The sequence below is a fragment of the Oncorhynchus keta genome, unplaced genomic scaffold (assembly GCF_023373465.1).
Source record: "Oncorhynchus keta strain PuntledgeMale-10-30-2019 unplaced genomic scaffold, Oket_V2 Un_scaffold_4110_pilon_pilon, whole genome shotgun sequence".
Lineage (NCBI taxonomy): Eukaryota > Metazoa > Chordata > Actinopteri > Salmoniformes > Salmonidae > Oncorhynchus > Oncorhynchus keta.
Genome location: NW_026290932.1, coordinates 99147 through 125000, shown reverse-complemented (window position 1 = coordinate 125000; position 25854 = coordinate 99147). Strand labels below are relative to the sequence as shown.

Genomic DNA, 25854 nt, shown 5'->3' with positions numbered 1-25854 from the left:
AGGGCTGTTATATACTAGACTGGACAGGGCTGTTATATAGTAGACTGGACTGACAGGGCTGTTATATACTAGACTGGACTGGACAGGGCTGTTATATAGTAGACTGGACTGGACAGGGCTGTTATATACTAGACTGGACTGGACAGGGCTGTTATATAGTAGACTGGACTGGACAGGGCTGTTATATACTAGACTGGACTGGACAGGGCTGTTATATACTAGACTGGACTGGACAGGGCTGTTATATACTAGACTGGACTGGACAGGGCTGTTATATAGTAGACTGGACTGGACAGGGCTGTTATATAGTAGACTGGACTGGACAGGGCTGTTATATAGTAGACTGGACTGGACAGGGCTGTTATATACTGACTGGACAGGGCTGTTATATACTAGACTGGACTGGACAGGGCTGTTATATACTAGACTGGACTGGACAGGGCTGTTATATAGTAGACTGGACTGGACAGGGCTGTTATATACTAGACTGGACTGGACAGGGCTGTTATATAGTAGACTGGACTGGACAGGGCTGTTATATACTAGACTGGACTGGACAGGGCTGTTATATACTAGACTGGACTGACAGGGCTGTTATATAGTAGACTGGACTGGACAGGGCTGTTATATACTAGACTGGACTGGACAGGGCTGTTATATACTAGACTGGACTGGACAGGGCTGTTATATACTAGACTGACTGGACAGGGCTGTTATATACTAGACTGGACTGGACAGGGCTGTTATATACTAGACTGGACTGGACAGGGCTGTTATATAGTAGACTGGACTGGACAGGGCTGTTATATATACTAGACTGGACTGGACAGGGCTGTTATATACTAGACTGGACTGGACAGGGCTGTTATATACTAGACTGGACTGGACAGGGCTGTTATATACTAGACTGGACTGGACAGGGCTGTTATATACTAGACTGGACTGGACAGGGCTGTTATATACTAGACTGGACTGGACAGGGCTGTTATATAGTAGACTGGACTGGACAGGGCTGTTATATAGTAGACTGGACTGGACAGGGCTGTTATATACTGACTGGACTGGACAGGGCTGTTATATACTAGACTGGACTGGACAGGGCTGTTATATAGTAGACTGGACTGGACAGGGCTGTTATATACTAGACTGGACTGGACAGGGCTGTTATATAGTAGACTGGACTGGACAGGGCTGTTATATAGTAGACTGGACTGGACAGGGCTGTTATATAGTAGACTGGACTGGACAGGGCTGTTATATACTAGACTGGACTGGACAGGGCTGTTATATACTAGACTGGACTGGACAGGGCTGTTATATACTAGACTGGACTGGACAGGGCTGTTATATAGTAGACTGGACTGGACAGGGCTGTTATATACTAGACTGGACTGGACAGGGCTGTTATATACTAGACTGGACTGGACAGGGCTGTTATATAGTAGACTGGACTGGACAGGGCTGTTATATAGTAGACTGGACTGGACAGGGCTGTTATATACTAGACTGGACTGACAGGGCTGTTATATAGTAGACTGGACTGGACAGGGCTGTTATATACTAGACTGGACTGGACAGGCCTGTTATATAGTAGACTGGGACAGGGCTGTTATATAGTAGACTGGACTGGACAGGGCTGTTATATACTAGACTGGACTGGACAGGGCTGTTATATAGTAGACTGGACTGGACAGGGCTGTTATATACTAGACTGGACTGGACAGGGCTGTTATATACTAGACTGGACTGGACAGGGCTGTTATATACTAGACTGGACTGGACAGGGCTGTTATATACTAGACTGGACTGGACAGGGCTGTTATATACTAGACTGGACTGGACAGGGCTGTTATATACTAGACTGGACTGGACAGGGCTGTTATATAGTAGACTGGACTGGACAGGGCTGTTATATACTAGACTGGACTGGACAGGGCTGTTATATACTAGACTGGACAGGGCTGTTATATACTAGACTGGACTGGACAGGGCTGTTATATAGTAGACTGGACTGGACAGGGCTGTTATATACTAGACTGGACTGGACAGGGCTGTTATATAGTAGACTGGACTGGACAGGGCTGTTATATACTAGACTGGACTGGACAGGGCTGTTATATAGTAGACTGGACTGGACAGGGCTGTTATATAGTAGACTGGACTGGACAGGGCTGTTATATACTAGACTGGACTGGACAGGGCTGTTATATAGTAGACTGGACTGGACAGGGCTGTTATATACTAGACTGGACTGGACAGGGCTGTTATATACTAGACTGGACTGGACAGGGCTGTTATATAGTAGACTGGACTGGACAGGGCTGTTATATACTAGACTGGACTGGACAGGGCTGTTATATACTAGACTGGACTGGACAGGGCTGTTATATACTAGCAGATTAGGGGAGACGACTGGACAGGACTGGACAGGACTGTGTGGGTGGCAGAGAGGAAGACAGGACTGGACAGGACTGTGTGGGTGGCTGAGAGGAAGACAGGACTGGACAGGACTGTGTGGGTGGCTGAGAGGAAGACAGGACTGGACAGGGCTGTGTGGGTGGCTGAGAGGAAGACAGGACTGTGTGGGTGGCTGAGTGGAAGACAGGACTGGACAGGACTGTGTGGGTGGCTGAGAGGAAGACAGGACTGGACAGGACTGTGTGGGTGGCTGAGAGGAAGACAGGACTGTGTGGGTGGCTGAGTGGAAGACAGGACTGGACAGGACTGTGTGGGTGGCTGAGAGGAAGACAGGACTGGACAGGACTGTGTGGGTGGCTGAGAGGAAGACAGGACTGGACAGGACTGTGTGGGTGGCTGAGAGGAAGACAGGACTGGACAGGACTGTGTGGGTGGCTGAGATGAAGACAGGACTGGACAGGACTGTGTGGGTGGCAGAGAGGAAGACAGGACTGGACAGGACTGTGTGGGTGGCTGAGATGAAGACAGGACTGTGTGGGTGGCTGAGATGAAGACAGGACTGGACAGGACTGTGTGGGTGGCAGAGAGGAAGACAGGACTGGACAGGACTGTGTGGGTGGCTGAGAGGAAGACAGGACTGGACAGGACTGTGTGGGTGGCTGAGAGGAAGACAGGACTGGACAGGACTGTGTGGGTGGCTGAGAGGAAGACAGGACTGGACAGGACTGTGTGGGTGGCTGAGAGGAAGACAGGACTAGACAGGACTGTGTGGGTGGCTGAGATGAAGACAGGACTGGACAGGACTGTGTGGGTGGCAGAGAGGAAGACAGGACTGGACAGGACTGTGTGGGTGGCTGAGAGGAAGACAGGACTGGACAGGACTGTGTGGGTGGCTGAGAGGAAGACAGGACTGGACAGGACTGTGAGGGTGGCTGAGAGGAAGACAGGACTGGACAGGACTGTGTGGGTGGCTGAGAGGAAGACAGGACTGTGTGGGTGGCTGAGAGGAAGACCGGACTGGACAGGACTGTGTGGGTGGCAGAGAGGAAGACAGGACTAGACAGGACTGTGTGGGTGGCTGAGAGGAAGACAGGACTAGACAGGACTGTGTGGGTGGCAGAGAGGAAGACAGGACTGGACAGGACTGTGTGGGTGGCAGAGAGGAAGACAGGGCTGTGTGGGTGGCTGAGAGGAAGACAGGACTGGACAGGACTGTGTGGGTGGCAGAGAGGAAGACAGGACTGGACAGGACTGTGTGGGTGGCAGAGAGGAAGACAGGACTGGACAGGACTGTGTGGGTGGCAGAGAGGAAGACAGGACTGGACAGGACTGTGTGGGTGGCTGAGAGGAAGACAGGACTAGACAGGACTGTGTGGGTGGCAGAGAGGAAGACAGGACTGGACAGGGCTGTGTGGGTGGCTGAGAGGAAGACAGGACTGGACAGGACTGTGTGGGTGGCAGAGAGGAAGACAGGACTGGACAGGACTGTGTGGGTGGCTGAGAGGAAGACAGGACTGGACAGGACTGTGTGGGTGGCTGAGAGGAAGACAGGACTGGACAGGACTGTGGGGTGGCTGAGAGGAAGACAGGACTGGACAGGACTGTGTGGGTGGCTGAGAGGAAGACAGGACTGTGTGGGTGGCTGAGTGGAAGACAGGACTGGACAGGACTGTGTGGGTGGCAGGACTGAGAGAGGAAGACAGGACTGGACAGGACTGTGTGGGTGGCTGAGAGGAAGACAGGACTGGACAGGACTGTGTGGGTGGCTGAGAGGAAGACAGGACTGGACAGGACTGTGTGGGTGGCTGAGATGAAGACAGGACTGGACAGGACTGTGTGGGTGGCAGAGAGGAAGACAGGACTGGACAGGACTGTGTGGGTGGCTGAGATGAAGACAGGACTGTGTGGGTGGCTGAGATGAAGACAGGACTGGACAGGACTGTGTGGGTGGCAGAGAGGAAGACAGGACTGGACAGGACTGTGTGGGTGGCTGAGAGGAAGACAGGACTGGACAGGACTGTGTGGGTGGCTGAGAGGAAGACAGGACTGGACAGGACTGTGTGGGTGGCTGAGAGGAAGACAGGACTGGACAGGACTGTGTGGGTGGCTGAGAGGAAGACAGGACTAGACAGGACTGTGTGGGTGGCTGAGATGAAGACAGGACTGGACAGGACTGTGTGGGTGGCAGAGAGGAAGACAGGACTGGACAGGACTGTGTGGGTGGCTGAGAGGAAGACAGGACTGGACAGGACTGTGTGGGTGGCTGAGAGGAAGACAGGACTGGACAGGACTGTGAGGGTGGCTGAGAGGAAGACAGGACTGGACAGGACTGTGTGGGTGGCTGAGAGGAAGACAGGACTGTGTGGGTGGCTGAGAGGAAGACCGGACTGGACAGGACTGTGTGGGTGGCAGAGAGGAAGACAGGACTAGACAGGACTGTGTGGGTGGCTGAGAGGAAGACAGGACTAGACAGGACTGTGTGGGTGGCAGAGAGGAAGACAGGACTGGACAGGACTGTGTGGGTGGCTTAGAGGAAGTCAGGGCTGTGTGGGTGGCTGAGAGGAAGACAGGACTGGACAGGACTGTGTGGGTGGCAGAGAGGAAGACAGGACTAGACAGGACTGTGTGGGTGGCTGAGATGAAGACAGGACTGGACAGGACTGTGTGGGTGGCAGAGAGGAAGACAGGACTAGACAGGACTGTGTGGGTGGCTGAGATGAAGACAGGACTGGACAGGACTGTGTGGGTGGCAGAGAGGAAGACAGGACTGGACAGGACTGTGTGGGTGGCAGAGAGGAAGACAGGACTGGACAGGACTGTGTGGGTGGCTGAGAGGAAGACAGGACTAGACAGGACTGTGTGGGTGGCAGAGAGGAAGACAGGACTGGACAGGGCTGTGTGGGTGGCTGAGAGGAAGACAGGACTGGACAGGACTGTGTGGGTGGCAGAGAGGAAGACAGGACTGGACAGGACTGTGTGGGTGGCTGAGAGGAAGACAGGACTGTGTGGGTGGCTGAGAGGAAGACAGGACTGGAGGGTGGAGAGGATTGAGGGCAGCAGACTAGAAGAGGGGACATGTCTGGGGATGAGAGAGAGTCAGAGCCTCTCCCCCAGCAGCCCCTCTCCTGTCTCGCACACATCTATATTTGATTATATCTCAAGGCAGGTCAGTAGGGACTGAGGAGGAGTCATCTGGGCACCAGAACACCTCTATAACTCAGGCTGGTCAGTAGGGACTGAGGAGGAGTCATCTGGGCACCAGAACACATCTATATTTGATTATATCTCAGGCTGGTCAGGCACTGAGGAGGAGTCATCTGGGCACCAGAACACATCTATAACTCAGGCTGGTCAGTAGGGACTGAGGAGGAGTCATCTGGGCACCAGAACACATCTATATTTGATTATATCTCAGGCTGGTCAGGGACTGAGGAGGAGTCATCTGGGCACCAGAACCAACTATTCATGCAGACTGGCAGATCTGTCATGAGGAGGAACAGCCATAATCCTACCAGCCCATAACTACCAGCTCATATGGTGACCCCTGCCCTGGGGGTCTGTAATGTTCAGGGCCAGGCAGCAGGTCAACATAATGTTTCATCTGTCATGGGGAGGAACAGCCATAATCCTAACAGCCCATAACTACCAGCTCATATGGTGACCCCTGCCCTGGGGGTCTGTAATGTTCAGGGCCAGGCACATTGTGTGTGAATATGTGTTTCTATCCTTTACTGAGACATGTGTGGTGTGTTGCAGGGGCCCCAAATCCAAACACTGCAGTGCCTGTAACAAGTGTGTCGCTAGTTTTGACCATCACTGCAGGTGGCTCAACAACTGTGTCGGGAGCCGGAATTACTGGTCAGTATCTCTCTTGTTCTTCTTTATCTCAATATCTCTCTCTCATTTTCTTCCCCCCCCCCCCCTCTCTCTCTCAATTCAATTCAATTCAATTCAATTCAAGGGCTTTATTGGCATGGGAAACATGTGTTAACATTGCCAAAGCAAGTGAGGTAGACAACATACAAAGTGAATATATAAAGTGAAAAACAACAAATATTAACAGTAAACATTACACATACAACAGTTTCAAAACAGTAAAGACATTACAAATGTCATATTATATATATAGACCAGCTCCTCAGTCAGCATCACACCAGAGTTAGTCCCCGAAACCAGCTCCTCGGTCAGCATCACACCAGAGTTAGTCCCCTAGACCAGCTCCTCGGTCAGCATCACACCAGAGTTAGTCCCCTAGACCAGCTCCTCAGTCAGCATCACACCAGAGTTAGTCCCCCTCAGACCAGCATCACACCAGAGTTAGTCCCCTAGACCAGCTCAGCATCACACCAGAGTTAGTCCCTAGACCAGCCCCCTCCAGCATCACACCAGAGTTAGTCCCCTAGACCAGCTCCTCGGTCAGCATCACACCAGAGTTAGTCCCCTAGACCAGCTCCTCGGTCAGCATCACACCAGAGTCAGCATCACACCAGAGTTAGTCCCCTAGACCAGCTCCTCGGTCAGCATCACACCAGAGTTAGTCCCCTAGACCAGCTCCTCAGTCAGCATCACACCAGAGTTAGTCCCCTAGACCAGCTCCTCGGTCAGCATCACACCAGAGTTAGTCCCCTAGACCAGCATCACACCAGAGTCAGTCCCCTAGACCAGCTCACAGCATCACACCAGAGTTAGTCCCCTAGACCAGCTCCTCGGTCAGCATCACACCAGAGTTAGTCCCCTAGACCAGCTCCTCGTCAGCATCACACCAGAGTTAGTCCCCTAGACCAGCTCCTCAGTCAGCATCACACCAGAGTTAGTCCCCTAGACCAGCTCCAGCTCCTCGGTCAGCATCACACCAGAGTTAGTCCCCTAGACCAGCTTAGTCAGCATCACACCAGAGTTAGTCCCCTAGAGCTCCTCGTCAGCATCACACCAGAGTTAGTCCCCTAGACCAGCTCCTCAGTCAGCATCACACCAGAGTTAGTCCCCTAGACCAGCTCCTCAGTCAGCATCACACCAGAGTTAGTCCCCAGCTAGACCAGCTCCTCAGTCAGCATCACACCAGAGTTAGTCCCCTAGACCAGCTCCTCAGTCAGCATCACACCAGAGTTAGTCCCCTAGACCAGCATCACTCCCCTAGACCAGCATCACACCAGAGTTAGTCCCTAGACCAGCTCCTCAGTCAGCATCACACCAGAGTTAGTCCCCTAGACCAGCTCCTCGGTCAGCATCACACCAGAGTTAGTCCCCTAGACCAGCTCCTCAGTCAGCATCACACCAGAGTTAGTCCCCTAGACCAGCTCCTCGGTCAGCATCACACCAGAGTTAGTCCCCTAGACCAGCTCCTCGGTCAGCATCACACCAGAGTTAGTCCCCTAGACCAGCTCCTCACCAGCATCACACCAGAGCTTAGTCCCCAGTTAGTCCCCTAGACCAGCTCCTCAGCATCACACCAGAGTTAGTCCCCAGCTCCTCAGTCAGCATCAGACCAGCTCCTCGGTCAGCATCACACCAGAGTTAGTCCCCTAGACCAGCTCCTCGGTCAGCATCACACCAGAGTTAGTCCCCTAGACCAGCTCCTCAGTCAGCATCACACCAGAGTTAGTCCCCTAGACCAGCTCCCCTCCAGCTCCTCGGTCAGCATCACACCAGAGTTAGTCCCCTAGACCAGCTCCTCGGTCAGCATCACACCAGAGTTAGTCCCCTAGACCAGCTCCTCGGTCAGCATCACACCAGAGTTAGTCCCCTAGACCAGCTCCTCGGTCAGCATCACACCAGAGTTAGTCCCCTAGACCAGCTCCTCAGGTCAGCATCACACCAGAGTTAGTCCCCTAGACCAGCTCCTCGGTCAGCATCACACCAGAGTTAGTCCCCTAGACCAGCTCCTCGGTCAGCATCACACCAGAGTTAGTCCCCTAGACCAGCTCCTCAGTCAGCATCACACCAGAGTTAGTCCCCTAGACCAGCTCCTCAGTCAGCATCACACCAGAGTTAGTCCCCTAGACCAGCTCCTCAGTCAGCATCACACCAGAGTTAGTCCCCTAGACCAGCTCCTCAGTCAGCATCACACCAGAGTTAGTCCCCTAGACCAGCTCCTCAGTCAGCATCACACCAGAGTTAGTCCCCTAGACCAGCTCCTCGGTCAGCATCACACCAGAGTTAGTCCCCTAGACCAGCATCACACCAGAGTTAGTCCCCTAGACCAGCTCCTCGGTCAGCATCACACCAGAGTTAGTCCCCTAGACCAGCTCCTCAGTCAGCATCACACCAGAGTTAGTCCCCTAGACCAGCTCATCACACCAGAGTTAGTCCCCTAGACCAGCTCCTCGGTCAGCATCACACCAGAGTTAGTCCCCTAGACCAGCTCCTCGGTCAGCATCACACCAGAGTTAGTCCCCTAGACCAGCTCCTCGGTCAGCATCACACCAGAGTCCCCTAGACCAGCTAGTCCCCAGCATCACACCAGAGTTAGTCCCCTAGACCAGCTCCTCAGTCAGCATCACACCAGAGTTAGTCCCCTAGACCAGCTCCTCGGTCAGCATCACACCAGAGTTAGTCCCCTAGACCAGCTCCTCGGTCAGTCAGCATCACACCAGAGTTAGTCCCCTAGACCAGCTCCTCGGTCAGCATCACACCAGAGTTAGTCCCCTAGACCAGCTCCTCGGTCAGCATCACACCAGAGTTAGTCCCCTAGACCAGCTCCTCGGTCAGCATCACACCAGAGTTAGTCCCCTAGACCAGCTCCTCCCTAGGTCAGCATCACACCAGAGTTAGTCCCCTAGACCAGCTCCTCGGTCAGCATCACACCAGAGTTAGTCCCCTAGACCAGCTCCTCGGTCAGCATCACACCAGAGTTAGTCCCCAGAGTTAGACCAGCTCCTCGGTCAGCATCACACCAGAGTTAGTCCCCTAGACCAGCTCCTCGGTCAGCATCACACCAGAGTTAGTCCCCTAGACCAGCTCCTCAGTCAGCATCACACCAGAGTTAGTCCCCTAGACCAGCTCCTCGGTCAGCATCACACCAGAGTTAGTCCCCTAGACCAGCTCCTCGGTCAGCATCACACCAGAGTTAGTCCCCTAGACCAGCTCCTCGTCAGCATCACACCAGAGTTAGTCCCCTAGACCAGCTCCTCGGTCAGCATCACACCAGAGTTAGTCCCCTAGACCAGCTCCTCGGTCAGCATCACACCAGAGTTAGTCCCCTAGACCAGCTCCTCAGTCAGCATCACACCAGAGTTAGTCCCCTAGACCAGCCAGCATCACACCAGAGTTAGTCCCCGAGACCAGCTCCTCGGTCAGCATCACCCCAGAGTTAGTCCCCTAGACCAGCTCCTCGGTCAGCATCACACCAGAGTTAGTCCCCTAGACCAGCTCCTCGGTCAGCATCACACCAGAGTTAGTCCCCTAGACCAGCTCCTCAGTCAGCATCACACCAGAGTTAGTCCCCTAGACCAGCTCCTCGGTCAGCATCACACCAGAGTTAGTCCCCTAGACCAGCTCCTCGGTCAGCATCACACCAGAGTTAGTCCCCTAGACCAGCTCCTCGGTCAGCATCACACCAGAGTTAGTCCCCTAGACCAGCTCCTCGGTCAGCATCACACCAGAGTTAGTCCCCTAGACCAGCTCCTCGGTCAGCATCACCAGAGTTAGTCCCCTAGACCAGCTCCTCGGTCAGCATCACACCAGAGTTAGTCCCCTAGACCAGCTCCTCGGTCAGCATCACACCAGAGTTAGTCCCCTAGACCAGCTCCTCGGTCAGCATCACACCAGAGTTAGTCCCCACACCAGAGTTAGTCCCCTAGACCAGCTCCTCGGTCAGCATCACACCAGAGTTAGTCCCCAGACCAGCTCCTCGGTCAGCATCACACCAGAGTTAGTCCCCTAGACCAGCTCCTCGGTCAGCATCACACCAGAGTTAGTCCCCTAGACCAGCATCAGCATCACAGAGTTAGTCCCCTAGACCAGCTCAGTCAGCATCACCAGAGTTAGTCCCCTAGACCAGCTCCTCAGTCAGCATCACCAGAGTCCCCTAGTCCAGCCTAGTCAGCATCCACCAGAGTCCTCAGACAGCATCACACCAGAGTTAGTCCCCTAGACCAGCTCCTCGGTCAGCATCACACCAGAGTTAGTCCCCTAGACCAGCTCCTCAGTCAGCATCACACCAGAGTTAGTCCCCTAGACCAGCTCCTCGGTCAGCATCACACCAGAGTTAGTCCCCGAGACCAGCTCCTCGGTCAGCATCACACCAGAGTTAGACCCCTAGACCAGCTCCTCGGTCAGCATCACACCAGAGTTAGTCCCCTAGACCAGCTCCAATGGTCAGCATCACACCAGAGTTAGTCCCCTAGACCAGCTCCTCAGTCAGCATCACATCAGAGTTAGTCCCCAGCTCCTCAGTCAGACCAGCTCCCCTAGACCAGCTCAGTCAGCATCACACCAGAGTTAGTCCCCTAGACCAGCTCCTCGGTCAGCATCACACCAGAGTTAGTCCCCAGAGTAGACCAGCTCCTCGGTCAGCATCACACCAGAGTCACACCAGTCCCCTAGACCAGCTCCTCGGTCAGCATCACCAGAGTTAGTCCCCTAGACCAGCTCCTCGGTCAGCATCACACCAGAGTTAGTCCCCTAGACCAGCTCCTCGGTCAGCATCACACCAGAGTTAGTCCCCTAGACCAGCTCCTCGGTCAGCATCACACCAGAGTTAGTCCCCTAGACCAGCTCCTCAGTCAGCATCACACCAGAGTTAGTCCCCTAGACCAGCTCCTCAGTCAGCATCACAGAGTTAGTCCCCTAGACCAGCTCCTCGGTCAGCATCACCAGAGTTAGTCCCCTAGACCAGCATCACACCAGAGTTAGTCCCCTAGACCAGCTCCTCAGTCAGCATCACACCAGAGTTAGTCCCCTAGACCAGCTCCTCGGTCAGCATCACACCAGAGTTAGTCCCCTAGACCAGCTCCTCGGTCAGCATCACACCAGAGTTAGTCCCCTAGACCAGCTCCTCGGTCAGCATCACACCAGAGTTAGTCCCCTAGACCAGCTCCTCGGTCAGCATCACACCAGAGTTAGTCCCCTAGACCAGCTCCTCAGCATCACACCAGAGTTAGTCCCCTAGACCAGCTCCTCAGTCAGCATCACACCAGAGTTAGTCCCCTAGACCAGCTCCTCGGTCAGCATCACACCAGAGTTAGTCCCCTAGACCAGCTCCTCGGTCAGCATCACACCAGAGTTAGTCCCCTAGACCAGCTCCTCGGTCAGCATCACACCAGAGTTAGTCCCCTAGACCAGCTCCTCGGTCAGCATCACACCAGAGTTAGTCCCCTAGACCAGCTCCTCAGCATCCCAGAGTTAGTCCCCTAGACCAGCTCCTCGGTCAGCATCACACCAGAGTTAGTCCCCTAGACCAGCTCCTCGGTCAGCATCACACCAGAGTTAGTCCCCTAGACCAGCTCCTCGGTCAGCATCACACCAGAGTTAGTCCCCTAGACCAGCTCCTCGGTCAGCATCACACCAGAGTTAGTCCCCTAGACCAGCTCCTCGGTCAGCATCACACCAGAGTTAGTCCCCTAGACCAGCTCCACCGGTCAGCATCACACCAGAGTTAGTCCCCTAGACCAGCTCCTCAGTCAGCATCACACCAGAGTTAGTCCCCTAGACCAGCTCCTCAGTCAGCATCACACCAGAGTTAGTCCCCTAGACCAGCTCCTCCAGCTCCTCGGTCAGCATCACACCAGAGTTAGTCCCCCAGCCTCAGACCAGCTCCTCACCAGCTCCTCGGTCAGCATCACACCAGAGTTAGTCCCCTAGACCAGCTCCTCGGTCAGCATCACACCAGAGTTAGTCCCCTAGACCAGCTCCTCGGTCAGCATCACACCAGAGTTAGTCCCCTAGACCAGCTCCTCAGTCAGCATCACACCAGAGTTAGTCCCCTAGACCAGCTCCTCAGTCAGCATCACACCAGAGTTAGTCCCCTAGACCAGCTCCTCAGTCAGCATCACACCAGAGTTAGTCCCCTAGACCAGCTCCTCGGTCAGCATCACACCAGAGTTAGTCCCCTAGACCAACATCACACCAGAGTTAGTCCCCTAGACCAGCATCACACCAGAGTTAGTCCCCTAGACCAGCTCCTCGGTCAGCATCACACCAGAGTTAGTCCCCTAGACCAGCTCCTCGGTCAGCATCACACCAGAGTTAGTCCCCTAGACCAGCTCCTCGGTCAGCATCACACCAGAGTTAGTCCCCTAGACCAGCTCCTCGGTCAGCATCACACCAGAGTTAGTCCCCTAGACCAGCTCCTCATCAGCACCCAGAGTTAGTCCCCTAGACCAGCTCCTCGGTCAGCATCACACCAGAGTTAGTCCCCTAGACCAGCTCCTCAGTCAGCATCACAGAGTTAGTCCAGACCAGCATCACATCCAGAGTTAGTCCCCTAGACCAGCTCCTCGGTCAGCATCACCAGAGTTAGTCCCCTCCAGCTCCTCAGCAGCATCACACCAGAGTCACACCAGAGTAGTCCCCTAGACCAGCTCCTCGGTCAGCATCACACCAGAGTTAGTCCCCTAGACCAGCTCCTCGGTCAGCATCACACCAGAGTTAGTCCCCTAGACCAGCTCCTCGGTCAGCATCACACCAGAGTTAGTCCCCTAGACCAGCTCCTCGGTCAGCATCACACCAGAGTTAGTCCCCTAGACCAGCATCACACCAGAGTTAGTCCCCTAGACCAGCTCAGCATCACACCAGAGTTAGTCCCCTAGACCAGCTCCTCGGTCAGCATCACACCAGAGTTAGTCCCCTAGACCAGCTCCTCAGTCAGCATCACACCAGAGTTAGTCCCCTAGACCAGCTCCAGCATCACACCAGAGTTAGTCCCCTAGACCAGCTCCTCGGTCAGCATCACACCAGAGTTAGTCCCCTAGACCAGCTCCTCGGTCAGCATCACACCAGAGTTAGTCCCCTAGACCAGCTCCTCGGTCAGCATCACACCAGAGTTAGTCCCCACACCAGACCAGCTCCTCGGTCAGCATCACACCAGAGTTAGACCCCTAGACCAGCTCCTCAGTCAGCATCACACCAGAGTTAGTCCCCTAGACCAGCTCCTCGGTCAGCATCACACCAGAGTTAGTCCCCTAGACCAGCTCCTCGGTCAGCATCACAGAGTTAGTCCCCTAGACCAGCTCAGCATCACACCAGAGTTAGTCCCCTAGACCAGCTCCTCGGTCAGCATCACACCAGAGTTAGTCCCCAGCATAGACCAGCTCCTCGGTCAGCATCACACCAGAGTTAGTCCCCTAGACCAGCTCCTCGGTCAGCATCACACCAGAGTTAGTCCCCTAGACCAGCTCCTCGGTCAGCATCACACCAGAGTTAGACCAGCCTCGGTCAGCATCACACCAGAGTTAGTCCCCTAGACCAGCTCCTCGGTCAGCATCACACCAGAGTTAGTCCCCTAGACCAGCTCCTCGGTCAGCATCACACCAGAGCTCCTCGGTTTAGTCCCCTAGACCAGCTCCTCAGTCAGCATCACACCAGAGTTAGTCCCCTAGACCAGCTCCTCGGTCAGCATCACACCAGAGTTAGTCCCCTAGACCAGCTCCTCGGTCAGCATCACACCAGAGTTAGTCCCCTAGACCAGCTCCTCGGTCAGCATCACACCAGAGTTAGTCCCCTAGACCAGCTCCTCAGCATCACACCAGAGTTAGTCCCCTAGACCAGCTCCTCACACCAGTCAGCATCACACCAGAGTTAGTCCCCTAGACCAGCTCCTCGGTCAGCATCACACCAGAGTTAGTCCCCTAGACCAGCTCCTCGGTCAGCATCACACCAGAGTTAGTCCCCTAGACCAGCTCCTCACCAGAGTTAGTCAGCATCACACCAGAGTTAGTCCCCAGACCAGCTCCTCGGTCAGCATCACACCAGAGTTAGTCCCCTAGACCAGCTCCTCGGTCAGCATCACACCAGAGTTAGTCCCCAGAGTTAGACCAGCAGCATCACACCAGAGTTAGTCCCCTAGACCAGCTCCTCGGTCAGCATCACACCAGAGTTAGTCCCCTAGACCAGCTCCTCAGTCAGCATCACACCAGAGTTAGTCCCCTAGACCAGCTCCTCGGTCAGCATCACACCAGAGTTAGTCCCCTAGACCAGCTCCTCAGTCAGCATCACACCAGAGTTAGTCCCCTAGACCAGCTCCTCGGTCAGCATCACACCAGAGTTAGTCCCCTAGACCAGCTCCTCGGTCAGCATCACACCAGAGTTAGTCCCCTAGACCAGCTCCTCGGTCAGCATCACACCAGAGTTAGTCCCCTAGACCAGCTCCTCGGTCAGCATCACACCAGAGTTAGTCCCCTAGACCAGCTCCTCGGTCAGCATCACACCAGAGTTAGTCCCCTAGACCAGCTCCTCGGTCATCAGTTAGTCCCCTAGACCAGCATCACACCAGAGTTAGTCCCCTAGACCAGCTCCTCAGTCAGCATCACACCAGAGTTAGTCCCCTAGACCAGCTCCTCGGTCAGCATCACCAGAGTTAGTCCCCTCGACCAGCATCACACCAGAGTTAGTCCCCTAGACCAGCTCCTCGGTCAGCATCACACCAGAGTTAGTCCCCGAGACCAGCTCCTCGGTCAGCATCACCCCAGAGTTAGTCCCCTAGACCAGCTCCACGGTCAGCATCACACCAGAGTTAGTCCCCTAGACCAGCTCCTCAGTCAGCATCACACCAGAGTTAGTCCCCTAGACCAGCTCCTCGGTCAGCATCACACAGAGTTAGTCCCCTAGACCAGCTCCTCGGTCAGCATCACAGCCCCTATCACATCACCAGAGTTAGTCCCCTAGACCAGCTCCTCGGTCAGCATCACACCAGAGTTAGTCCCCTAGACCAGCTCCTCGGTCAGCATCAGCATCAGCATCACACCAGAGTTAGTCCCCTAGACCAGCTCCTCGGTCAGCATCACACCAGAGTTAGTCCCCTAGACCAGCTCCTCGGTCAGCATCACACCAGAGTTAGTCCCCTAGACCAGCTCCAGCATCACACCAGAGTCAGCATCACACCAGAGTTAGTCCCCTAGACCAGCTCCTCGGTCAGCATCACACCAGAGTTAGTCCCCTAGACCAGCTCCTCGGTCAGCATCACACCAGAGTTAGTCCCCTAGACCAGCTCCTCACACCAGAGTCAGCATCACACCAGAGTTAGTCCCCTAGACCAGCTCCTCGGTCAGCATCACACCAGAGTTAGTCCCCTAGACCAGCTCCTCACAGCATCACACCAGAGTTAGTCCCCTAGACCAGCTCCTCAGTCAGCATCACACCAGAGTTAGTCCCCTAGACACACCAGCCCCTCCAGCTCCTCAGTCAGCATCACACCAGAGTTAGTCCCCTAGACCAGCTCCTCGGTCAGCATCACACCAGAGTTAGTCCCTAGACCAGCTCCCCAGCATCAGACCAGCTTAGTCCCTCCAGCTCCTCGGTCAGCATCACACCAGAGTTAGTCCCCTAGACCAGCTCCTCGGTCAGCATCACACCAGAGTTAGTCCCCTAGACCAGCTCCTCGGTCAGCATCACACCAGAGTTAGTCCCCTAGACCAGCTCCTCGGTCAGCATCACACCAGCTTAGTCCCCTAGACCAGCAGCATCACACCAGAGTTAGTCCCCTAGACCAGCTCCTCACCAGTCAGCATCACACCAGAGTTAGTCCCCTAGACCAGCTCCTCGGTCAGCATCACACCAGAGTTAGTCCCCTAGACCAGCTCCTCGGTCAGCATCACACCAGAGTTAGTCCCCTAGACCAGCTCCTCGGTCAGCATCACACCAGAGTTAGTCCCCTAGACCAGCTCCTCGGTCAGCATCACACCAGAGTTAGTCCCCTAGACCAGCTCCACCAGAGTTAGTCCCCTAGTCAGCATCACACCAGAGTTAGTCCCCTAGACCAGCTCCTCGGTCAGCATCACACAGAGTTAGTCCCCTAGACCAGCATCACACCAGAGTTAGTCCCCCAGCTCCTCAGACCAGCTCCCTCGGTCAGCATCACACCAGAGTTAGTCCCCTAGACCAGCTCCTCGGTCAGCATCACACCAGAGTTAGTCCCCTAGACCAGCTCCTCAGTCAGCATCACACCAGAGTTAGTCCCCTAGACCAGCTCCTCGGTCAGCATCACACCAGAGTTAGTCCCCTAGACCAGCTCCTCGGTCAGCATCACACCAGAGTTAGTCCCCTAGACCAGCTCCTCGGTCAGCATCACACCAGAGTTAGTCCCCTAGACCAGCTCCTCGGTCAGCATCACACCAGAGTTAGTCCCCTAGACCAGCTCCTCGGTCAGCATCACACCAGAGTTAGTCCCCTAGACCAGCTCCTCAGTCAGCATCACACCAGAGTTAGTCCCCTAGACCAGCTCCTCGGTCAGCATCACACCAGAGTTAGTCCCCTAGACCAGCTCCTCGGTCAGCATCACACCAGAGTTAGTCCCCTAGACCAGCTCCTCGGTCAGCATCACACCAGAGTTAGTCCCCTAGACCAGCTCCTCGGTCAGCATCACACCAGAGTTAGTCCCCTAGACCAGCTCCTCGGTCAGCATCACACCAGAGTTAGTCCCCTAGACCAGCTCCTCGGTCAGCATCACACCAGAGTTAGTCCCCTAGACCAGCTCCTCGGTCAGCATCACACCAGAGTTAGTCCCCTAGACCAGCTCCTCGGTCAGCATCACACCAGAGTTAGTCCCCTAGACCAGCTCCAACGGTCAGCATCACACCAGAGTTAGTCCCCTAGACCAGCTCCTCAGTCAGCATCACACCAGAGTTAGTCCCCTAGACCAGCAGAGTTAGTCCCCTCCAGCTCCTCGGTCAGCATCACACCAGAGTTAGTCCCCTAGACCAGCTCCTCAGTCAGCATCACACCAGAGTTAGTCCCCTAGACCAGCTCCTCGGTCAGCATCACACCAGAGTTAGTCCCCTAGACCAGCTCCTCGGTCAGCATCACACCAGAGTTAGTCCCCTAGACCAGCTCCTCGGTCAGCATCACACCAGAGTTAGTCCCCTAGACCAGCTCCTCAGTCAGCATCACACCAGAGTTAGTCCCCGGTCAGCATCACACCAGAGTTAGTCCCCTAGACCAGCTCCTCGGTCAGCATCACACCAGAGTTAGTCCCCTAGACCAGCTCCTCGGTCAGCATCACACCAGAGTTAGTCCCCTAGACCAGCTCCTCGGTCAGCATCACACCAGAGTTAGTCCCCTAGACCAGCTCCTCAGTCAGCATCACACCAGAGTTAGTCCCCTAGACCAGCTCCTCGGTCAGCATCACACCAGAGTTAGTCCCCTAGACCAGCTCCTCGGTCAGCATCACACCAGAGTTAGTCCCCTAGACCAGCTCCACACCAGAGTCCCCTAGACCAGTCAGCATCACACCAGAGTTAGTCCCCTAGACCAGCTCCTCGGTCAGCATCACACCAGAGTTAGTCCCCTAGACCAGCTCCTCAGGTCAGCATCACACCAGAGTTAGTCCCCAGAGTTAGTCCCCTAGACCAGCTCCTCGGTCAGCATCACACCAGAGTTAGTCCCCTAGACCAGCTCCTCAGTCAGCATCACACCAGAGTTAGTCCCCTAGACCAGCTCCTCGGTCAGCATCACACCAGAGTTAGTCCCCTAGACCAGCTCCTCAGTCAGCATCACACCAGAGTTAGTCCCCTAGACCAGCTCCTCGGTCAGCATCACACCAGAGTTAGTCCCCTAGACCAGCTCCTCAGTCAGCATCACACCAGAGTTAGTCCCCTAGACCAGCTCCTCGGTCAGCATCACACCAGAGTTAGTCCCCCAGCCCAGCTCCTCGGTCAGCATCACACCAGAGTTAGTCCCCTAGACCAGCTCCTCGGTCAGCATCACACCAGAGTTAGTCCCCTAGACCAGCTCCTCGGTCAGCATCACACCAGAGTTAGTCCCCCAGACCAGCCCCTCTCCTCAGTCAGCATCACACCAGAGTTAGTCCCCTAGACCAGCTCCTCGGTCAGCATCACACCAGAGTTATCACCAGCTCCTCATCACAGAGTTAGTCCCCTAGACCAGCTCCTCAGTCAGCATCACACCAGAGTTAGTCCCCTAGACCAGCTCCTCGGTCAGCATCACACCAGAGTTAGTCCCCTAGACCAGCTCCTCAGTCAGCATCACACCAGAGTTAGTCCCCTAGACCAGCATCAGCATCACAGAGAGTTAGTCCCCTAGACCAGCTCCTCGGTCAGCATCACACCAGAGTTAGTCCCCTAGACCAGCTCCTCAGTCAGCATCACACCAGAGTTAGTCCCCCAGCTCCTCGGTCAGACCAGCCCCTCCCAGCTCCTCGGTCAGCATCACACCAGAGTTAGTCCCCTAGACCAGCTCCTCGGTCAGCATCACACCAGAGTTAGTCCCCTAGACCAGCTCCTCGGTCAGCATCACACCAGAGTTAGTCCCCTAGACCAGCTCCTCGGTCAGCATCACACCAGAGTTAGTCCCCTAGACCAGCTCCTCGGTCAGCATCACACCAGAGTTAGTCCCCTAGACCAGCATCAGCATCACAGAGTTAGTCCCCTAGACCAGCTCCTCGGTCAGCATCACACCAGAGTTAGTCCCCTAGACCAGCTCCTCGGTCAGCATCACACCAGAGTTAGTCCCCTAGACCAGCTCCTCTGTCAGCATCACACCAGAGTTAGTCCCCTCCAGCTCCTCTGTCAGCATCACACCAGAGTTAGTCCCCTAGACCAGCTCCTCAGTCAGCATCACACCAGAGTTAGTCCCCTAGACCAGCTCCTCGGTCAGCATCACACCAGAGTTAGTCCCCTAGACCAGCTCCTCGGTCAGCATCACACCAGAGTTAGTCCCCTAGACCAGCTCCTCGGTCAGCATCACACCAGAGTTAGTCCCCTAGACCAGCTCCTCGGTCAGCATCACACCAGAGTTAGTCCCCTAGACCAGCTCCTCGGTCAGCATCACACCAGAGTTAGTCCCCTAGACCAGCTCCTCGGTCAGCATCACACCAGAGTTAGTCCCCAGACCAGCTCCTCGGTCAGCATCACACCAGAGTTAGTCCCCTAGACCAGCTCCTCGGTCAGCATCACACCAGAGTTAGTCCCCTAGACCAGCTCCTCGGTCAGCATCACACCAGAGTTAGTCCCCTAGACCAGCTCCTCGGTCAGCATCACACCAGAGTTAGTCCCCTAGACCAGCTCCTCGGTCAGCATCACACCAGAGTTAGTCCCCTAGACCAGCTCCTCGGTCAGCATCACACCAGAGTTAGTCCCCTAGACCAGCTCCTCGGTCAGCATCACACCAGAGTTAGTCCCCTAGACCAGCTCAGCATCACGAGTCAGCATCAGCATCACAGAGTTAGTCCCCTAGACCAGCTCCTCGGTCAGCATCACACCAGAGTTAGTCCCCTATAGACCAGCTCCTCGGTCAGCATCACACCAGAGTTAGTCCCCTAGACCAGCTCCTCACACCAGAGTTAGTCAGCATCACACCAGAGTTAGTCCCCTAGACCAGCTCCTCGGTCAGCATCACACCAGAGTTAGTCCCCTAGACCAGCTCCTCAGTCACCATCACACCAGAGTTAGTCCCCTAGACCAGCTCCTCGGTCAGCATCACACCAGAGTTAGTCCCCTAGACCAGCTCCTCGGTCAGCATCACACCAGAGTTAGTCCCCTAGACCAGCTCCTCGGTCAGCATCACCAGAGTTAGTCCCCAGCTCCTCGACCAGCATCACACCAGAGTTAGTCCCCTAGACCAGCTCCTCGGTCAGCATCACACCAGAGTTAGTCCCCTAGACCAGCTCCTCGGTCAGCATCACACCAGAGTTAGTCCCCTAGACCAGCTCCTCACAGCATCACACCAGAGTTAGTCCCCTAGACCAGCTCCTCAGTCAGCATCACACCAGAGTTAGTCCCCTAGACCAGCTCCTCAGTCAGCATCACACCAGAGTTAGTCCCCTAGACCAGCTCCTCGGTCAGCATCACACCAGAGTTAGTCCCCTAGACCAGCTCTCATCATCACCAGAGTTAGTCCCCTAGACCAGAGTTAGTCCCTCGACCAGCATCACACCAGAGTTAGTCCCCTAGACCAGCTCCTCGGTCAGCATCACACCAGAGTTAGTCCCCTAGACCAGCTCCTCGGTCAGCCTCGGTCAGCATCACACCAGAGTTAGTCCCCTAGACCAGCTCCTCAGTCAGCATCACACCAGAGTTAGTCCCCTAGACCAGCTCCTCGGTCAGCATCACACCAGAGTTAGTCCCCTAGACCAGCTCCTCGGTCAGCATCACACCAGAGTTAGTCCCCTAGACCAGCTCCTCGGTCAGCATCACACCAGAGTTAGTCCCCTAGACCAGCTCCTCGGTCAGCATCACACCAGAGTTAGTCCCCTAGACCAGCTCCTCGGTCAGCATCACACCAGAGTTAGTCCCCTAGACCAGCTCCTCACACCAGGTCAGCATCACACCAGAGTTAGTCCCCTAGAGACCAGCTCCTCCTCGGTCAGCATCACACCAGAGTTAGTCCCCTAGACCAGCTCCAGCTCCTCGGTCAGCATCACACCAGAGTTAGTCCCCTAGACCAGCTCCTCGGTCAGCATCACACCAGAGTTAGTCCCCTAGACCAGCTCCTCAGTCAGCATCACACCAGAGTTAGTCCCCAGCTCCTTGGTCAGACCAGCTCCTCAGTCAGCATCACACCAGAGTTAGTCCCCTAGACCAGCTCCTCGGTCAGCATCACACCAGAGTTAGTCCCCTAGACCAGCTCCTCGGTCAGCATCACACCAGAGTTAGTCCCCTAGACCAGCTCCTCGGTCAGCATCACACCAGAGTTAGTCCCCTAGACCAGCTCCTCGGTCAGCATCACACCAGAGTTAGTCCCCTAGACCAGCTCCTCGGTCAGCATCACACCAGAGTTAGTCCCCTAGACCAGCTCCTCGGTCAGCATCACACCAGAGTTAGTCCCCTAGACCAGCTCCAACGGTCAGCATCACACCAGAGTTAGTCCCCTAGACCAGCTCCTCGGTCAGCATCACACCAGAGTTAGTCCCCTAGACCAGCTCCTCGGTCAGCATCACACCAGAGTTAGTCCCCTAGACCAGCTCCTCGGTCAGCATCACACCAGAGTTAGTCCCCTAGACCAGCTCCTCGGTCAGCATCACACCAGAGTTAGTCCCCTAGACCAGCTCCTCGGTCAGCATCACACCAGAGTTAGTCCCCTAGACCAGCATCACACCAGAGTTAGTCCCCTAGACCAGCTCCTCGGTCAGCATCACACCAGAGTTAGTCCCCTAGACCAGCTCCTCGGTCAGCATCACCAGAGTTAGTCCCCTAGACCAGCATCACACCAGAGTTAGTCCCCTAGACCAGCTCCTCAGTCAGCATCACACCAGAGTTAGTCCCCTAGACCAGCTCCTCGGTCAGCATCACACCAGAGTTAGTCCCCTAGACCAGCTCCTCGGTCAGCATCACACCAGAGTTAGTCCCCTAGACCAGCATCACACCAGAGTTAGTCCCCTAGACCAGCTCCTCGGTCAGCATCACACCAGAGTTAGTCCCCTAGACCAGCTCCTCGGTCAGCATCACACCAGAGTTAGTCCCCTAGACCAGCTCCTCGGTCAGCATCACACCAGAGTTAGTCCCCTAGACCAGCTCCTCGGTCAGCATCACACCAGAGTTAGTCCCCTAGACCAGCTCCTCAGTCAGCATCACACCAGAGTTAGTCCCCTAGACCAGCTCCTCGGTCAGCATCACACCAGAGTTAGTCCCCTAGACCAGCTCCTCGGTCAGCATCACACCAGAGTTAGTCCCCTAGACCAGCTCCTCGGTCAGCATCACACCAGAGTTAGTCCCCTAGACCAGCTCCTCGGTCAGCATCACACCAGAGCATCACACCAGAGTTAGTCCCCTAGACCAGCTCCTCGGTCAGCATCACACCAGAGTTAGTCCCCTAGACCAGCTCCTCGGTCAGCATCACACCAGAGTTAGTCCCCTAGACCAGCTCCTCAGTCAGCATCACACCAGAGTTAGTCCCCTAGACCAGCTCCACCGGTCAGCATCACACCAGAGTTAGTCCCCTAGACCAGCTCCTCGGTCAGCATCACACCAGAGTTAGTCCCCTAGACCAGCTCCTCGGTCAGCATCACACCAGAGTTAGTCCCCTAGACCAGCTCCTCGGTCAGCATCACACCAGAGTTAGTCCCCTAGACCAGCTCCAGAGTTAGTCAGTCAGCATCACAGAGTTAGTCCCCTAGAGTCCTCAGTAGTCCCCTAGACCCAGCTCCTCGGTCAGCATCACACCAGAGTTAGTCCCCTAGACCAGCTCCTCGGTCAGCATCACACCAGAGTTAGTCCCCTAGACCAGCTCCTCGGTCAGCATCACACCAGAGTTAGTCCCCTAGACCAGCTCCTCGGTCAGCATCACACCAGAGTTAGTCCCCTAGACCAGCTCAGAGTTAGTCCCCTATCAGCACCAGAGTTAGTCCCCTAGACCAGCTCCTCGGTCAGCATCACACCAGAGTTAGTCCCCTAGACCAGCTCCTCGGTCAGCATCACACCAGAGTTAGTCCCCTAGACCAGCTCCTCGGTCAGCATCACACCAGAGTTAGTCCCCTAGACCAGCTCCTCAGTCAGCATCACACCAGAGTTAGTCCCCTAGACCAGCTCCTCGGTCAGCATCACCAGAGTTAGTCCCCTAGACCAGCATCACACCAGAGTTAGTCCCCTAGACCAGCTCCTCGGTCAGCATCACACCAGAGTTAGTCCCCTAGACCAGCTCCTCGGTCAGCATCACACCAGAGTTAGTCCCCTAGACCAGCTCCTCGGTCAGCATCACACCAGAGTTAGTCCCCTAGACCAGCTCCTCGGTCAGCATCACACCAGAGTTAGTCCCCTAGACCAGCTCCTCGGTCAGCATCACACCAGAGTTAGTCCAGCATCACACCAGAGTTAGTCCCCTAGACCAGCTCCTCGGTCAGCATCACACCAGAGTTAGTCCCCAGCATAGACCAGCCAGCTCCTCGGTCAGCATCACACCAGAGTTAGTCCCCTAGACCAGCTCCTCGGTCAGCATCACACCAGAGTTAGTCCCCTAGACCAGCTCCTCGACAGCATCACACCAGAGTTAGTCCCCTAGACCAGCTCCTCGGTCAGCATCACACCAGAGTTAGTCCCCTAGACCAGCTCCTCGGTCAGCATCACACCAGAGTTAGTCCCCTAGACCAGCATCACACCAGAGTTAGTCCCCTAGACCAGCTCCTCGGTCAGCATCACACCAGAGTTAGTCCCCTAGACCAGCTCACACCAGAGTTAGTCCCCAGACCAGCTCCTCAGCATCACCAGAGTTAGTCCCCTAGACCCCTAGACAGCATCACACCAGAGTTAGTCCCCTAGACCAGCTCCTCGGTCAGCATCACACCAGAGTTAGTCCCCTAGACCAGCTCCTCGGTCAGCATCACACCAGAGTTAGTCCCCTAGACCAGCTCCTCGGTCAGCATCACACCAGAGTTAGTCCCCTAGACCAGCTCCTCGGTCAGCATCACACCAGAGTTAGTCCCCTAGACCAGCTCCTCGGTCAGCATCACACCAGAGTTAGTCCCCTAGACCAGCTCCTCGGTCAGCATCACACCAGAGTTAGTCCCCTAGACCAGCATCACACCAGAGTTAGTCCCCTAGACCAGCTCCTCGGTCAGCATCACACCAGAGTTAGTCCCCTAGACCAGCTCCTCGGTCAGCATCACACCAGAGTTAGTCCCCTAGACCAGCTCCTCGGTCAGCATCACACCAGAGTTAGTCCCCTAGACCAGCTCCTCGGTCAGCATCACACCAGAGTTAGTCCCCTAGACCAGCTCCTCGGTCAGCATCACACCAGAGTTAGTCCCCTAGACCAGCTCCTCGTCAGCATCACACCAGAGTTAGTCCCCTAGACCAGCTCCTCGGTCAGCATCACACCAGAGTTAGTCCCCTAGACCAGCTCCTCGGTCAGCATCACACCAGAGTTAGTCCCCTAGACCAGCTCCTCGGTCAGCATCACACCAGAGTTAGTCCCCTAGACCAGCTCCTCGGTCAGCATCACACCAGAGTTAGTCCCCTAGACCAGCTCCTCAGCATCACAGAGTTAGTCCCCTAGACCAGCTCCTCCAGGTCAGCATCACACAGAGTTAGTCCCCTAGACCAGCATCACACCAGAGTTAGTCCCCTAGACCAGCTCCTCAGTCAGCATCACACCAGAGTTAGTCCCTAGACCAGCTCCTCGGTCAGCATCACACCAGAGTTAGTCCCCTAGACCAGCTCCTCGGTCAGCATCACACCAGAGTTAGTCCCCTAGACCAGCTCCTCAGTCAGCATCACACCAGAGTTAGTCCCCTAGACCAGCTCCTCGGTCAGCATCACACCAGAGTTAGTCCCCTAGACCAGCTCCTCAGCGGTCAGCATCACACCAGAGTTAGTCCCCTAGACCAGCTCCTCGGTCAGCATCACACCAGAGTTAGTCCCCTAGACCAGCATCCATCACACCAGAGTTAGTCCCCTACCAGCTCCTCGGTCAGCATCACACCAGAGTTAGTCCCCTAGACCAGCTCCTCGGTCAGCATCACACCAGAGTTAGTCCCCTAGAGCTTAGCATCACACCAGTCCCCTAGACCAGCATCACACCAGAGTTAGTCCCCTAGACCAGCTCCTCAGTCAGCATCACACCAGAGTTAGTCCCCTAGACCAGCTCCTCAGTCAGCATCACCAGAGTTAGTCCCCTAGACCAGCATCACACCAGAGTTAGTCCCCTAGACCAGCTCCTCAGTCAGCATCACACCAGAGTTAGTCCCCTAGACCAGCATCACACCAGAGTTAGTCCCCTAGACCAGCTCCTCGGTCAGCATCACACCAGAGTTAGTCCCCTAGACCAGCTCCTCGGTCAGCATCACACCAGAGTTAGTCCCCTAGACCAGCTCCTCGGTCAGCATCACACCAGAGTTAGTCCCCTAGACCAGCTCCTCGGTCAGCATCACACCAGAGTTAGTCCCCTAGACCAGCTCCTCGGTCAGCATCACACCAGAGTTAGTCCCCTAGACCAGCTCCTCGGTCAGCATCACACCAGAGTTAGTCCCCTAGACCAGCTCCTCACACCAGTCAGCATCACACCAGAGTTAGTCCCCTAGACCAGCTCCTCCCAGGTCAGCATCACACCAGAGTTAGTCCCCTAGACCAGCTCCTCGGTCAGCATCACACCAGAGTTAGTCCCCAGAGTAGACCAGCTCCTCGGTCAGCATCACACCAGAGTTAGTCCCCTAGACCAGCTCCTCGGTCAGCATCACACCAGAGTTCCCCTAGTCCCCTAGACCAGCTCCTCGGTCAGCATCACACCAGAGTTAGTCCCCTAGACCAGCTCCTCGGTCAGCATCACACCAGAGTTAGTCCCCTAGACCAGCTCCTCGGTCAGCATCACACCAGAGTTAGTCCCCTAGACCAGCTC

The 25854-nt window shown here is 55.4% G+C and overlaps 1 protein-coding gene across 1 annotated transcript in view; it reads left to right on the top strand.

Annotated features, from left to right (window-relative positions):
• Positions 1 to 25854, top strand: part of LOC127928799 (palmitoyltransferase ZDHHC1-like) — an 86953-nt gene that overhangs the window by 13372 nt on the left and 47727 nt on the right. The window contains 1 exon segment of the mRNA XM_052516147.1: positions 6175 to 6276. Within this exon segment, the coding sequence (XP_052372107.1) occupies positions 6175 to 6276 (102 nt within the window).